Source organism: Cebidichthys violaceus, unplaced genomic scaffold (assembly GCF_023349555.1).
Source record: "Cebidichthys violaceus isolate CVI_PGR_0920_01 unplaced genomic scaffold, fCebVio1.0.p SCAF_49, whole genome shotgun sequence".
Lineage (NCBI taxonomy): Eukaryota > Metazoa > Chordata > Actinopteri > Perciformes > Stichaeidae > Cebidichthys > Cebidichthys violaceus.
Window position 1 is genome coordinate 779488 of NW_027176694.1, and position 17248 is coordinate 796735.

Here is a 17248-nt window from a genome sequence, read left to right on the forward strand (position 1 = left end):
AGCTTTCATTGGAAAAGAGTTGTCAACACTTTGATTTTAGGTTTGATCACTTTTTTAATCTAGTGTAATCTTGCTAGTTTCTCAAGATTACCAACAGTGCCTTTAAAAATAATACTAAAATGAAAAGAAAAAAACGTATCCACAATTTTCAAAACATTTCATATTTCCTCATTACTTGTTTTTCTTTGATTTGATTGACATTAAAGCAATGAATTATTTTGTTATTTATATAATTCTCAGCAATTATTGCAAGAATTTTTTTTTTGTATCAGACACTAATGCTTCAAATTTCCCTGAAGCTCATTTACTTTGCCATTGCTACTGTCCAGATCGTTTTTGCTGTAGCCTTGCTCTTATTTGAATAACACTAGTCTAGATTTCAGTGTAAACCTTCTTCTTCTTCTTCTTCACAGCAGAAACAGGCAGCTCCTAGGCCATCATCTGGAGACCACCTGTTGGAAGCCATAATATGTTCATGATGCCAATGACAAAGCTCAAGGCTCATCTTTCTTACTGGGAAATGAGGCAAGAAGGACTGGAAGTCATTTCTACTGTATGCTCTTCAGTTTGAAATGTAAAGGTCACAGGAAGCTGTGCCTGAAACAAGGATGAGGAGTGATTATGTCATGGGACACTGCCGCATCTTCACCGACGAGGAGAGATTGATCTCTGCTGGTGGAGTACAATCGGCGAACAAGTTCAAAAGTTGTGTTTTCAAGTGTGGTCACGTCTTAAAGAAAAGCTGCTGTGCCACGTTCAAACGTGCAAACCTGGAAGTGTGCTCTGAACCAGCATTTGCCAGTGGACTCAATTGGTTCAATTTCCACGTGGCCGTTCAGAAACCTTGGTTTCATTGGAAAAGCGCCACACGTTTTCATAATTCAACATGATTGTAGCTAAAGCACAAGGATAATGAGGTTGCTATGAGGTAGATGTCAAAGCAGAGTGGTGAGATAAAGGAAAGTATCCAGTCCTTGAAAAAAATTATCTGGCTTATTAATCAATTTAAAAAAAAATAAAAATATATATAAAATCACACTTGACCAAATGACAAAAAATAAATGCTTCAAGTTGTGAAATCGTAGCCATCATAATTGACTCTGTAACGGAGCTCAGGGTCTCTTATGAACAGAGCAGAACTCTTGATGTTTACTATTAAAAAACGCTACTGCCAGATGTGCCAGACAAATCCTGTGTCAAAATTTGGGGGGGGGGGACTGAAAAAAAAAAACCTGGCAGATTCTTTCTCCAAAGGAAAACTAATCATCAATTTGAAAGCTCACTTCACCACAATAACTCCCGACACTTGAACATTTTAATACTACATCAAATTCTCCAAAACATATTCAGACGAGGTTGAGAAGAGTGAGGTCGGAGAGTAAAACTCATCACTATTGATTTTCCTTCTGAAAGCAACAGACAGGCTACTTTATCGGTCATAAATATTTAAATTATGGTTTGAATGTTAAAAGCAAGTTTTTATTCATTATCAAAAGATTGTTTCCATCTGAGGAAGCCTGAATCAGTTTTGCATAAATACAGACAATCAAATGTGTTCTAATGTACCATCTGTGGTTTGGTAGCAATTTTTGGAATATTTTCCGTCGGCCCATGGGGCACTGCTCTGCTAAAATCTCTCAATGGCAACCTCGTGTGACAGATTATTCCCCCCATATAATTATGGTAGGTGGTATTAAAAGAATAACAACCACAGCCGTCAGGACTAAAACAACAGGTTGAACTTGACATTGAGCACAAGTCGCTGGCGGCTGCCTGGCTCCGTTTGCTTTCGCGTCCCGTTTCCACCTCGGCGCACGACAAACAAACACGTCCGGTGCGCTCCGCGTCCCGCCCCGACTCCCGTCTGCTTCCAGAACACTCTACTCACCGGGCCATTTTGGGCTCGGGACACACATTACGGCTTGAACCCATTACGAGAAAGTGAGAGGGGTGAGCGTGGGCCTTGATAAGGAGGTCTTATCTGTACAGTGAGTCAACTGACTCCACGGCACTCAGAACATGCAGACACTGCAACCTGCGCCACTTTCAAGAATCAGAACAGATGCTGCACACTCCCCACTACCACCCCCGCATCCACTAAACTCTGCCTTTGTTTCTGGCTTAGACAGACGTGGTTCTTATTATGCTGTAAGACTTGACATATTGGTGCACTTCTAGTCCTTAGGCGACTCCCTTCTGCATGTGTGTGTTTTTTTTTTTTTTTTAAAAAAGGGTTGAACAGGTTCGGCCAAATTGCATCACGGCGAGGCAGCGCTGCAATCACAACGAGACTTCAGCTGGAGCGCAGGAGGCCAGGAGACACATCTATCGAGGGGGGGGGGGGGGCTTCACAGACGGTTAAGAGAAGACCGTGAGCTGGAGGACCGTTACCAGGCGCACCAGGGACCCAGCAGGCCAGCTCGAGTCCTGATAGAATAGCGTGAGAACTGCTCCAAAATATACATCTGAGCGAATCGAGATGTCCCACCGCCAAACATTTAATGAAACGCACTGCGGCACGATTTTAAACGACTTCAGAAACTGCTTTGACGTGACATTCATCTTGACAGGTTTTTAACAATAGCTGCAAGTCCCAAGCAAAGCAGCCATTGTTTGGCTTGGTGAGGTTTTTGTTTGCTTACCACATGATGGCTGTGATGTGGTGCAGGGATACAAACTACAGTGTTCACCATCCACCTTTCAAGTCTGCAGGGGAACAGTGTTTAATACTTAAGGTGGATTTTTTTTTTTTTTTTTTTTGATGGATTATGATTTTATGGGCGCAGATGGGACTTGCACACTCGCAGGCTCGCACGGACTTGCTCAGAGGACATGCTCCGACTTTCTGTGGTTCAACGTGAACAACAATCTGAGGGATGAGTAACGCTGAGAGTGAAAGGCAGAGGTAATAAAGAAGAGGAAGAAAAAAAAAACGGGCCGAGCTTTGTGCTCATCGAGTAACTAAGAGATACCAACACAACAGAGGCTATAAAACCAGATGTTTTTTGTACCACTCCTTACAGTAACAGACTCTGGGCTCACTGCATCTGGTGCAGTGACCTTTTAGAGACGTAAAGTTGACCCTTTGAATGCATCAAAGTAAGAAAAAGAAGAAACACAAGTACTCTTTCGACTCTATTGTAAGGTGGTTGTACAATACTGCACACATGCAGAGTTTATAGCTCACTCTCAGCACTGCAAAACGTTGAGAAACAGGGATTAGGGTTGTCACCGTACATTTGATATTACAACTTTCATTTGAACATGGGGGAAAAAATGTAATATCACAACTGTAATGCCCTTTGTCATGCAGTCCAGCAGAGAGCTGTGCTGTTAAAAACAAACAAATGTCAAGTTATGGAACTTGTAAAACACGATGCAAAAATAAATGAGTGATTTGTATCTGAAAATCTATATCTGAGCCCTTTATTTACGCTGTATATTACCATTTGCGCACACACACACACACACACACACACACACACACACACACACACACACACACACACACACACACACACACACACACACACACACACACACACACACACACACACACACGTGATGGCGCAGAGGAAAAAAACGTATAACCGATAGCTTGACAGTAGCTATGGCTGGATACGTACATGCAACAGCTTACATGCACGGGCATTCATGGTTTGAGTGAACAGATGACAGATCTGAAACTTAATATTACAGCTAATTATTAATAAATAAATGTATTCTGCTTGGCTGGTATTAATGCCATGCCATGGTTAAAACACAGCATTACCATGTTGTAAATGTTAATGTTGCCGTCACAACAATTTGGTAAATTTAACAAATTACATAACTACTTCCTGTCTGCAAATTAAAGTTTCTGTTCGTGCAGCAATCAGCGTGCGTCATAAATCCATTTCATCAAATAGAATTAGTGAAACAGTAATGACGGGAAAGCATCGCGACGCACCAAACAGAATTCAGCACGTTAGCATATACACACATTTTACTAAAAAAACGTAACTTAGCTGATGATTCTCCATTGCCGGTAACAACCTCTTAAGTTAACGAGGTTACGATGGCTTATTCATCATTGACCATGATCATTGAGAATTTGCTTGGTGAGCCTTTGAAACTAAACTCCCAGGGGTCGAGGAGTGACGACCTCGACTCCTGCCGTGGGAACCAGAAGGACCTACTCATACCGGATCTCGCTCCAAATAAATTGAAAAGTTGGCAGCCCTGTAAATAAAGTTTTTTAAGTTTTTAACAGCAGTTGGCATCCATACATGTTGCATTACCGCCATCTACTGGAGAGCGCTGGTGAAGTAGGCCAAAAGCAACCAAAAACACATTTCCATTCTAAAACGCTAAGTTGAGTGAATGTCATCAAGACATGTCAAAATATGACAATGCATTTGTACAAATGGTGATGTATGAGTTGTGAATTATTATTATTTATTTATCTTTTGCTTTAATATCAAAAGGGCGTTCTTCAAATGCTCAGCTGGACATATTGCATGAACTATCGGTTGACCTAAGAGAGTAAATAAAATAGAGGAAACTAGCAAGGAATGCCATGCCGGTCGGATAATCGCGACACCAAAACAACTGAGAAGCAGTGTGAGAAAGCATTTTGGGTTCTACGCCGCAGACAGCAAACACAGACGAGGCTGTCTGCCCACTTTATACGGAGCAGCTTGCTCGCTCAACGAAAACAACAAATCTGATTACTCGCCCGGCGGCTGCCAAAAAAGGTGAGGCAACGGAGATGAGTGGAGCGACGTTAACTGTACTTCTCAATAGACCCGCCTACTTTTCCACGCTCATCCTCGGGACCCATTGTCAGAATAAGCTACATGGGTTTCATTCAAATTGGTCTGAACGATTAACGCATTAGTTACAATTTGTTCGAACATGACTTTTTGAAAAAAAATGACTAAGTTGGGAAACAATCCAACTCCTCCACAAGCCTCTGGTGAAATCAAAGAATGAAAGATTTTGGCATTGGTTGTATTGAGCCTTCTGTGGGGCTTTCCCCAGTATTGCAACTTCGACTTGGCTACATCAGCCAACAGACGCTAGTGGGTTTGTCTTTGAAGGGGCGATGTTTAGCAGGACAGATGTGCTACAGCTGGAACATAGTCGAGAAGTTACAGACGGTTGAGAACCACCGACGGGAAAATAAGAAGCTTTTTATTCTTTATTTTTGTCGAGGTCCACGAGCCGCTGCCCAGTGGGTCCTGTGTGTGGCGCAGAGGGAGTCGCCGTTAAGGAACCGATGACTGTATTGCGGACCGGCCCCGGTGAGCCACCGATACTTCACTAACCCGATCTGGAATCTGGAAAACCTGAGAATGAGGCTGAATCAGCAGCGATGGACTAATACAGTAATGAGAGATGTTTTTATACTGCTGACTGGCCAACTGCTAGAAATCTGACGGACGGAAACGTTGGCTCACCAGGCATCTGAACAACAATAAAAGCCATGAACCAACAGTGAGTGAAGCAGACCACTCTGTGAGGAATCAAAAAGCTCTTGTGCAGCCATGTGCGCCCGAGAGCATCTTTACACAGGGAGACTTTCCACTGCATATCATCTGAGCCATTGGTCTGGCAGAGGTAAACCAGCCATTTTGTTCATCCCAAAAAGAACAGCTATTACATTCGCTGGACCGCTCGGCTCTAGACGGCGCGTCAAAAGAAAAGTCACTCACTTTTTCTCCACGTTTACAGGCAACTTCTGCCCGTGACTCCCCCTCGTCACCCAGAGGGTTGGATGTATTTAGATCCAAGTATAGCTGGTGGCTGAATGGATTCCTCAGGAAACAGAGAGGTGGCGTGCTCCTTAATGATCCCTCATGCTGAACGACTCATCGTTCTTCATTCACGCGATACATGAACCACGCTCAAACAACAACAACAACACGCCGGCGACATAGAAACCAGCTCATCACACATGCACACGCATCCCTGACTGAAAGACGCACAAGGTAAAATGTGACTCGCATGGAATTTTAATTGGCTGCCAGCGGCCGGATGCGTGTCTGTGGCCTATCTCACTGTCTGCACACTCACCGCATCTGACGGACGGTTAATAAGCGCCAAAAAAAAAAAAGAAAAAGAAAAAAGGCCAGCTCTACAGGGACGTGTGCTTGCCGGTAAAAGCTTGACACCAGGTGTCCAATCTTTTGAATTAAGAAGTTGACGCAATGTTTCGGCTACTCCCGTTCTACGGCTCAGGATCGCACTAAAAATGTATTCATCAGAAGATAGCAACCTTTACAAAAGCCTCCACAAACTCCTTACTTACAAAGCCAAAGAGGCAAAGGTAAAAAGATAAAACATGGCCCATATTGAGCTACAACATGTCCCAAGAAATATTAAAAGTCATACATGCTCAACACTGATCCTGACACACAAACTCTGTAGGACTGATGAGATCAGTCAATCAAAAAACAGAAAGTGTCAAAAATGTTCAACGTCAAGGAGTGGGTACGAGTAAAAGATCAATGAACTACCATCAGACTGTGCAATAAATTGACTGTAAGGGAAATATGGTGCTGCATATAGCTTATTCCACCTAAAGCAGTGTATCTGCATGGGTGGGTTGCTGTATGACAAAGCTCTAAAATGTCTGAGCATCAGCAAAGCTGCAGCCACAGAACCAACCAGATGCCAGCCCAGAGCAGCAGCAGCACCCAGTAGTTAGGGCACCACTGTGAAGGGTCACTGAGGACAGACACACACACACACACACACACACACACACACACACACACACACACACACACACACACACACACACACACACACACACACACACACACACACACACACACACACACACACACACGGCTGCGATTCTTGCAACTAATGTCCATTTGGAGTATATCCTTGAATACATTAACAATATTTTTTTTTTAAATGACAGAATATAAATCAGTGTGGTACATTTTTAAGTAAGTATACATAAGAAATACACTGTATGAACGAAGCAGATTGCACTCATTCTAGGGCTGCAGCGAACAATTATTCATTATTATTATTTCCCCCATTGATCGATTCATTTTTTTTGGTCTATAATTTGTCAGAAATTCATGAAAAAAAAAAGAAACAAATACCCATCACAATTTCCCGGGGCCGAGTCCAACTAACAGTCCAAAACAAGAAGATATTCAATTTTAAAATATACAGAGAAATTAAGCCGATTCACAGCTGGAAGACATTTATGTGTGAGAAATAATTCACACAAAATTGAAGGTCATTTCACAAATTCTTCTGCAATTACGTTTCTGTTCATTGACAAGGCAATCAATGGACCAATTGTGTCCGATCCAACTCATTCCATTGTATTGTAAACAGGCTAAACATGAAGCACAAAAACAAACCCTTCTTATGCGCGTCAAAGAGCATCTGTAACCCGCGTGGATTCATTCTCAAGAGGTGTCAGGCGAAGTTCATGCCGAGCGCTGCAAATGAACAACGGCAGACCTGTCTACCTTTGGACACCGGAGGTTATCTTCAGACACCTTTCTTTGCATTGACAGCACTGAGCGTTCACGTTGGTTTTCATTCTGACTAATGCTCGTCCGGATTATTTGTCGACACACTTCAGATCAATTAAAAGATAAGGCCCTTAATGTGTATTCCTGTGCATTAGCTGGGGGTGATGAGAACCATCCATGATTCAGCCTAGAATTAAATGGTGCCTTCGCTGAGATTTGATAATAGCTTGATGAAAGCGGCTCGTTCTCTGCTCGGCCCGGCAGAACGTGCCGGGGAAAAAAAAGGGGGGTCTCAACGGGGGACAAAAAAATAAGAATACTGTAGGGATACCGGCGTATCGGTGTAATGCAACAGTGACTTAGCTGCCAAAAACAAAAGAGGGCACAGGATGCGAGTGAGTGCATATATGTGTGTGTGTGTGTGTGTGTGTGTGTGTGTGTGTGTGTGTGTGTGTGTGTGTGTGTGTGTGTGTGTGTGTGTGTGTGTAGCAGGGTTGTGGAGAAACTGGTTTATGGGTTTGACATGGAAAGAGGGCATTTGGTTGGAGGAAATGACAAGGAGAGATGTTGTTGACAAGCCCGAGGTGGCAGGCCTGGCATTAGGCCCACTGAGCAGCACATAAACACTCTATTCAATTTCATGGCAGTGGTTTTAATGGGGAACAAAAAAAAAACAAAAAACTAAAATCACCACATTCACTTCAAGTCTCCTCTTTGAGCAAACAATGTGTAACTGACTACTGCTCACTTTGAGTTGCAAATCCTTCAGCGGCAGCGCAACACTACAGTCTCCGCCATCCGTTCCAATTGAGTCCCTCTTAAATTACTACTCTGCTACCGCAGCTTCACCCTGCGCTCTAACTGTTGGTTAGAAGGTTTGCTCCGCAGCCGGTAGCAGCCGGTAGCAGCCGGTAGCAGCCGGTAGCAGCCGGTAGCAGCGCGGCGCTCACCGAAAACATTGTAGGTTTCACCAGAGGAGCGTGAAAATCGGACGATGCATTTGTTAAATGGAAACGTATTGCTTGACAGAACGTGACACGTTCAAGGACCGTTGGGGGAAGAAAAAAAAAAAAAAAGCAGTGTTCTAAGAGGATGTAGATACGACTTTGGTTTTCAAAACTTCAGACTCTCTCCTGCTGTTTTGGTCTTCTGACACTCGCCAATGGTGACCAGAAAAGATGCCACTATTCTTTAAACTGCCTTGCATTGTGCTCCTTTTCCCCCCTAACAATAATAAATAAGGACTATCCACTGGAACGCATCTCAAAGCCCTCCCAAGTTAAATATGTTGTTTTGGTGAGTGCCATTAAGCTGAGGCAACATAAACTAGTAGTCAAGTCTTGCCAACAGCGGAAGGAATCCAGTTTCAAGCACCAAAGAGAACCACGGAGTCCTGCCTCTGTACCACGACAAAACACATCTACGGTAGGAGGGTGATGGAGAACAGTGGTAAGAAATGCCACAAAAATGAAACGAGAATGAGTCTTTGTGGATTAGCCTTTGCTGGTGCTCTCCGGTGTTTGTGATCGCATGCGTGCTTTTCTTACCTTACAGACCGTTTCAACATCCCAGGGCAGGATGGTCTGTAGGTCGATGAGCTCACAAGACACTCCCAGTTTCTCTTGAGCCATGTTGGCCACCTCCCTCATCACGTGGATCTAAATGGAAGAAAAGAAAAAGAACACCTCTGAATCTAATGAGCTGACGCGGCTTGCAATTTATCAAGGATGTCATGCCTGCTGCCACATAAACAGTCCAACAGCTATTGTGCATTATACGCGTTTCAATTCCAATAGGCACTAACATATCTAGTGGGATTGATTACCTCCAGATGCTGCGATATTTATTAGAACCCAAGCGGTCTACTCGAGATGCTGTTGCAAAATCCACCCCCCAAAAAAAAAGCAAACAAGCAATTATGTAGTTGGACAATCAAAGACATGCAGAACTGCTGTAGAATTGCTCCAACTATATCCACGGTAAAGTATTGGCACTGCATTACACATAAAGATATTAGCGTGTGTGCATAACAAATAGATAAATCAATAATTAAATAGAGCAATAATAAGTTTGAATGTAAAAAAAGGATATTAAAACAAACTGGTATTTTGTGACGTAACAGTCACATTAGCTACTTTTTGAAATGCTCCGCTGGTACGCAGCGAGAACAAAAATAATAACGATAAAGCATCGTTTCATTATTATAATTGCTGTTAAGGATCGCAGAGCCTCTTTCAGATCACAGCCGAATGAACTAAAAGTTAAAAACATGGAATGCAAGTTATTCCCATTAATTCATCATTTGTTTAGTAAAGTACTTGAGTTCATGGCAGGCATCATTGTAGCTTCTAAATAACGATCACTGTGATCAATCTGAATCATCACAACTAGAGCGTCAACACTCAACGGTCAAGCCAGTGTGAAAGATACAGGCACTGAAATAAGCTCAATAACTTTATTGGTTTAGTTTAATGATGGAATGGTGCCATTACGTTATTTCCAGCTGATAGAGAGGGAGAGGGACTGTTAAGACTACGGGGAATAACTTCCTCTTTCTGGGTGATCAGAAGTTGCGGATTGGCAACTGAAGCTTTCACTCCGACTTGTAAAAGTTGTTTTCTTTACTCTCGTCCGCAAAGGCCTGACAGACAGACAGACAGACAGGAGGGGGGGGGGGGGGGGGGGGGGGGTTAATGAGGTGAAAGGAGAGAAGAGTGGTATTTCAAAAAATACCACTACTTCACTGGATCCCCGTTCTTCTCAGTGCACCCTTCAACGATAATGCTGGCTTTGATGGAGACCTTTTCCTTCAATGCCCTCCGACCCCCCTCCCGTGTTCCGGGTACATTACGGCCTGGATAAGCCTGTTAAAGTGGCCGGGTTCAATCAAAGTCGGGGAGGACACCTGCTGAGTTACAGGCCGCTTGATACAGAGCTGCAGAAAATAGAACCTCTCGGATGAAAAGGAGGGCGACAATGGAAAGTGTGCGGCGGACATGCGGCGCTGACGCACAAAAGAGAGACGAGAACAGCCTTGATGATGTGGAGATGTCTGGGCAGATACGGCCGAAGACCGCCGGCTGAGACAGAGGGGGCTTCTGGTGGACTTAAAGTTAATCCACCGCTCGCCTCTGTGGCTTTAAACGGCATTTAGCGGAGATGAGGCTCCTTTTTTTTTTTTCTTCCTGTGGCCATGGAAAATGATCCAAAGATAGATGACAATGTAATACGCAAGAACGCCTACCTGTGTCCCCCAGGCAACCAGAGTGACATCACTTCCTTCCTGTAGGACCTCGGCCTGCGAGAGAGGGATGGTGTAGGCCTCCACGGGAACCTGCTCCACTGAGGAAACACACACACACACACACACACACACACACACACACACACACACACACACACACACACATATTCAATGACAGATTAGTATTCCATCAGCGCTTTACGTGCAAACACATTACATGCAAGCTCACACGCAAAACTAAACCGAGGTCGATTCTGAACACTATGCACCCCGGCGGTTTTCATGCTGACCGGATCCTAAATGATAGACTAGATGACAAACCGACGGTCTGTCATTTCACCAAAGAACACAATTCCCACTCTAGAACACTGGATCTGGCTTATTACAAATGCTTTCTCGTGCTTTTTCCAGGACCTCGTCCCTCACCAGAAAGACATGGTGTGCTTTTATCGGCACAATCTGATGCATGACCCAACGGTGTCTTCTGCCAGCTGCGAGCCCCTAACCCTGATTAATCCTGACAACAAAACATCGGTGGGACGGGATATCAATCAGAGAAGCGGCCACATAAACGGGGCCTCGGTCCAAAAAGGGGGGGCCTCGCAGCCAGCCTCTCTTTGATCCGGAGTCCAAGACAAAGTGCATGTAAGTCTACGGTTTCAATAATAGTCAATAATAATGTCTTGGAAAACTGAAGCACGGTTATGGAAATGATTACAATGCAAAAACTTATCGTAAACTCAAACTGCCATCGCTTCTAAACATGCAGCTCATTAGCGCCGTTCACGGTGCCAAGACAACATATTATCACTAAAGCATTTTAAAACCATCTTTGAATCTCATTCACCATTACGGCTTTGGCTTGCAAAACACGCAGCGCACGGGATCTTCAAGTGTGAGAGGACTTCGAGCCGAACTGCTGAAAGCATTCCTACACGGCAACGCATGAAGTCCAATTTACAATCAAGCGGAGTCGTTTTGCTCTGGGGAGACGCTGGGTTTGAGACCTTTCTGGAAACCTCGAATGACTTCAGAAGAGGAAAGAAAAATTGCCCGTGCGGACGACTGTATTAAAACAACATAAAGGGGGTTCGCGTGAATCATACGCAACTCCTGTATTTAAGCGTCCAGACGAGACAGAAAATAGGCCCTCGGAGTGGAATAATAGCATTTTGCAGAAACGTCAAAATTGAATCATGAAAACTAGGTTACGGTTTAATAAGTGGAACCTCAGGCCCTGCTAAAACAGAGTGGCCTTGACGAGACAAATGTGTGTGTGTGTGTTTTTTTTTTTATCCTCTTCTGCACGGGAAAAGAGAGAGGCCGCTGCAATTAAGAGCATGACTTCATAATCCAGGCAGAGATCATTACAGGCATGTGGACCTGGCTCGCTCTGCCCCACAAGGAAACCAAAGTAACTCCTGAAACGCTACCAGCACTAAGCCCCCCCTGTGTCAGACGGATGAGTGATTTGTCACACAGCTTTCAAAACATAAAAAAACCTTTAACCACATGTTAAGCATTAAGTGATATGTTCATTCTACGCTGGAAGGAATAACCTGGCAGGCAAGCCCCTCTCTTACATACAGCATATTACTCATGTGCTATCTCATCGCTTCCCGAGGGGCAAATAAAACAAGATCCACATCAACCGAGCGCCAATACGAACAAAAACACTGCCAAGGACTCACACCTGCTCTCTGCTGCCTCGTTGAACCACATCGGCACAAGGCATCGCTCTTGTGTCGTATTATCGTGCCCAGTGACTCGCTCGGACACCGTGCTGTGCATTTTCACAAATGGACCAATCAAACGACAGCTCATTCTTTTTCTTTTCTTTTTTTTCCTCCAGTCTCTGAATCATACACGGCTTTGACAGATTAGTCAAAGTCTATTAGTCCACCGCAGCTGTGAGGTATTAAAGACATCGAGCGTCTGCCTTTATGTTTCCTCATATATTCTACTGCTACACTTTGTGTTTCGTAACAGATGATGTCGTGCCTTTTTTTCTACTATTACCATGTAACTATTAGTCTATAAATCTAAAGGCCACACAGGAATTTAAATTGCAGAAATTTCGCAGCAAAATAAATTGATCCCAAAGAACTCACTGCAATACGTATTTGCTCGCAGGTGCAAAGCAAATCCTCCAGTTCAACACTGATCCACAGCAAGCTGTCTAAACGGTGCTGACCTTTGAGGGGACGGGGAGCCAGAAAGTAAAAGAAAAAGAAAAAAAAAAATGAAGGCTATCGCAACTTATTATCTCTGTTAAACGATCCGGTCTTCATCGAGCTTCTCTGGAGTACGAACACATCCGACTACAGTGGAAGGAGTCTCTGTCGTTATGTCCGGCCTTTTCTCGACAACTGTTCATCCGATCGACTTCACACTTGGCGGATGTATTGCAGAGGACACAAGGAAGTACATACTTAGTATTACGGAGATGCTTTATGTACACTGTGTAGTGTATTGAGAGAGAGAGAGAGAGAGAGAGAGAGGGCTCTGATCACTGTTACTCTTCCTAATGGCTGCTCTCCGCCGCTCACTACAGTACATTCTGAACGCCAGATGGACCTAAGATCTACGGGACATGTTTGTTAGTGATTTTCTCGACAACCGTTCATCCGATCGACTTTAAACTTGGCCCGTGTGTTGCCGAGGACCCAAGGAAGCTCAGTGTCGAGTGTGAAGTCGTTTGGATCAGCGCTTCTCGGGAAAGCTGCAACAGCAATAATTGGGCCTTAAAAGTTATACATCATGTTGCTTTTTGATTAAAAAAAACCAACAAAAAAACCCCCTGAAAATTAAGGAGACGCGATGATTGGAGTCACTCCCTTTGAGCCGAGGAGTGGTTTTAATATCCGATTGCACTGTGACATGAGAAATGTTTTGGACAATGATCACCAACCTCGTGCCATAATTGAAACAATCGCAGCAGTTGGCTGCAATATTCCCCAATCTCATCTGGCTTTTATGAAAGCGGGAAAACTAGCAAAACTTGTGAAAACTGATATTTCTGCTTGGAGGCTGGTAGTACCAATCTGTTCTAGTTCTGTCTTTCATTACCGCAACAGACTCGGTCATCATCTAGGAGCCTCCAACGCTGTCTTAATCATACATACCAAATTAACATCTTGTAGCCAAGGCAGCGCTGTTTTGCAACAGCTGCCGACGACCGTTAAAGAGTTTATTACCACTTTGCTGGACACCGTTTTCGCCAGGCAGCCTGCCCAGAGCCATGCTGGCCTCAACGCTGACGTTCCCTCCGCAGAGAGTGAGGATTCAGCTGGGCACCGTCAACACTTCACAGCCCATTGAGAGCGCCTGCTTCGCACTCGTGGTCCCGCTGATGTAACTCGCATTGTTTGCAGTCAGGCATATTGATTGGTTTCCTGCCTCGCAAGGGGGGGGGGGGGGGGGGGCGAACATTTCAATAAGGGGTTTCTGCGCAAACGGATCGAAGTCCAGCGAGGTCGCGATGGCTTTCCGAGGAAGCCGTGAGCACATCTCTGGTAAACACCGGATTTAGAGCGGTGCTTTTAGGCGATTGTTTGCGGAGAGACTCAGTTTTACAGATCTGCTGATTAAAATCATCTAATTCGCAGGTGAAGCTTACCTGCCGCTCTGTACAGGATCTTGGGCTCAAAGAATATGCAGGGGTTCTGGTCAGCGATGCAGGAGAGGAGCAGTCCCTTGGCCTGCACTGGACTACGAGGTATTACAACCTGAGGGACACACGAGACACACTGTATTAGACCCAGTAACGATGTAAAAACAATCTCAGTTACACTGCTATGTGTGAAAAATAACCAACTCGGATGTTGTAACGTAGAAGGGCTCCAGAGGAAGAACTGCTTCATGTACAGAGTGGACTAAGACTAAACTCTTCACATCAACGTGTCAGATATTAAGTCTCTTAATGGTATATTCGGGCTATCGGGGACAACACTGGTCCAAAGCTGCATCAAGCCCGTCAGACTGTGTGGTGGGACCGACTCCCAGACGGAGCGAACAGAGCCGATTGTTTGCCCAAATATTAACATTTATCAGCCTGACATTTGCTGCCAGACAACATGTTTATTGCTCTCGGTGGTGGTTACTCACAGTGGATGAACTGGAGCTGTAAACCATACAGTCATTCCCGCTCTGTGGCGAGCGAGATACTCTGATGATGATTATATGTATGCTTAGTTTTCCCTTTTTTTTTTTTTTTAAAAGCAGGAAGGGAATTTATATCTTGACATTCAAACTTGTTTACTTGGAGCACATCTCAGAGAAACAGCAGAGTAAACCGTATCCTGCATCAAACCTCTATGAGAAGTTATGATGTCTGTGTGTGAGTGAGTTATTGTTCTCGCACAGAATCAAAGCAGCAGGCTCTCTTACGGGTGTGTTTAGCGGCGAGTGTGAAGTTAAGATACAACTATATTTAAGTGACTGGACAGCTCTTTTTCTCCAGCTGCCAGTACAATGGTGCACAACCCCGTTGTCCCCGGGTGATCCCTTTCTAAATATCGTTTTTTGCTCTTCCTCTAGTTTTGACTTAGCTTTAGTTGGCGCAGAAATCAGCTGAGCTTCCATTGGCAAATGAAAACAAACACGACAGGTCGTCTCCAGATAAGATATGTTGAACCTGGAAGTTGCCGTGGGGCGTTTCCAAAATATTCTTTCAAGGTTTTGTTAATAGCAATTAACAACACCCTGTCACGCTTCCAGTATTTGAGTCTGGAGGAGTTTTGCAGGGGATGAACGGTTGAGTGGACAGCACTAACGAGGAACTGTAGTGAAAACTGATTCTACGGTTCAAAATGTCTTTTGTGGATGATAATGATGTTGCAGGGGACTTAAAAAGAAGCACTTTTTCCGAACGCTCAGCAGCTTTCCTCTTTGTGTGCCAACAATATGTGAACAAGAATGAGAAACCAGGAACTTGTTGTTTCAGCTTGAAGACATTCTTCTCGTGTTTTTACTTGTTGGAACACCGACGTTCAATATAATTAGAATTGATCGTACTTATTTCGCCCCGTTCTGTATTTTACTCTGTCGAGTAGCTTTCAGTATCGTGGTTGTGTTATTGTGGCTATAACTGAGGACTTAAAATTGGGACTGCGCTTCACAAATGTAAACAGAGCGCCGGATACACCTTGATGTTCTCCCAGAATACCTTCTTCCACATGTTTGGGAGCAAGACGTTTGCAAAAATAGGAAAAAAATAAATAAAAAAATTCGATAAAAACAGGAAATCAAATAGAAAAGAGAGTCTGGAATGAACCACGTGGCTGACCTTGATGCCGGGGCAGTGGGCGAAGAAGGCCTCGGGGCTCTGGGAGTGGTAAAGCGACCCGTGGCCGACGCACCCCCACGGAGCGCGGATGGTGAGGCTGCCGCAGTCGAACAAGTTGCCAGACCGGTAGCGGTACTTGGCCGCTTCGTTGACGATCTGGAAGGAGACCAATGCAATTCAGGTTAACACAACCACACATTATTGGTTGACATAAGAAGAAGAAGAAGAAGAAGAAACGTTACTGATCCTTATGGGACATCTGGGTTGTAAACATTATGAGGTTCTTTCAACTGTATGCTGGTTTAATCAATTGCAGATCTATTTAGCAAAAAGTCCCCGAGAAGCTTTCTTCTGGTTTTATGAATAAAAACCCTACACCTGTGGGTACTTCATGTGGCGAGCCATTCTCTCTGCGGTTCCCCTTAAAGCTTTTACAAACCGTGTATTATTTTTAACGAGTACAATAACCTCAAGTAAGTGTCTGGTTTTTTACCCTACTTCTTCAGTTTCTGATACTGGGCATCCACCTAAAAAAGGTGTCCCAAGTTTTCCACCCTGAAACTCAGGTGGGCTGTTAATTCAGCTTTTATGCCTCTCTCAGGTCAGTTTGGACAGCGCCGGTTCTTAAGCGAGAACACAGAAGCAGAGAGAGAGAGAGAGAGAGAGAGAGAGAGAGAGAGAGAGAGAGAGAGAGAGAGAGAGAGAGAGAGAGAGAGAGAGAGAGAGAGAGAGAGACCCGGCACCAGATTTGATCTACTGAGGCTCTGGATCATCGCAGCAGGATTCTCTTAGAAACTGGCCCCATTATCACACGTTCTGTTATGTTGCCTCGACATAGCGGGGGCTCTCCCATTCATCTTGTGGAGGGGCAAAGGATACTCGGAATGAAACGAGTGTCAGCATGTGTGCTGGTGAACGGTAAAACAGCAGCGCCGCCCAACGTCCTGCTCCGCCTGCTAACGCCACATTCTGCTTTTGACAATTTATTTATTTTTTTCCAAGTGTTTCTGTAGATACTGAATTTTGCAACCTTTGCAAGGAAGCCTCACCCCCTCCTATGCAAATAAACCTACATCTGCATAGGGGGGGGGGGGGGGTCATCACATATATAGGACTGGTCTGGTACGAGTCACATGGACGCAAAGCAAAGATGTATTACATAACCATATTCTTTACCGACTCGGACCATGCCGTTCAGGTTCAGTGATAACACTGTTTGTTTGCTCTCAG

General features: G+C 44.3%; 1 protein-coding gene across 1 annotated transcript in view; it reads right to left on the bottom strand.

Annotated features, from left to right (window-relative positions):
• Window positions 1–17248, bottom strand: part of bckdhb (branched chain keto acid dehydrogenase E1 subunit beta) — a 46877-nt gene that overhangs the window by 22924 nt on the left and 6705 nt on the right. Inside the window, exons 5-8 of the mRNA XM_068730067.1 lie at window positions 16019–16174; window positions 14351–14459; window positions 10732–10829; window positions 9035–9145 (exon numbers count right to left, since the gene is read on the bottom strand). Of these exons, the coding sequence (XP_068586168.1) occupies window positions 9035–9145; window positions 10732–10829; window positions 14351–14459; window positions 16019–16174 (474 nt within the window). The remainder of the gene's footprint in view (window positions 1–9034; window positions 9146–10731; window positions 10830–14350; window positions 14460–16018; window positions 16175–17248) is intronic.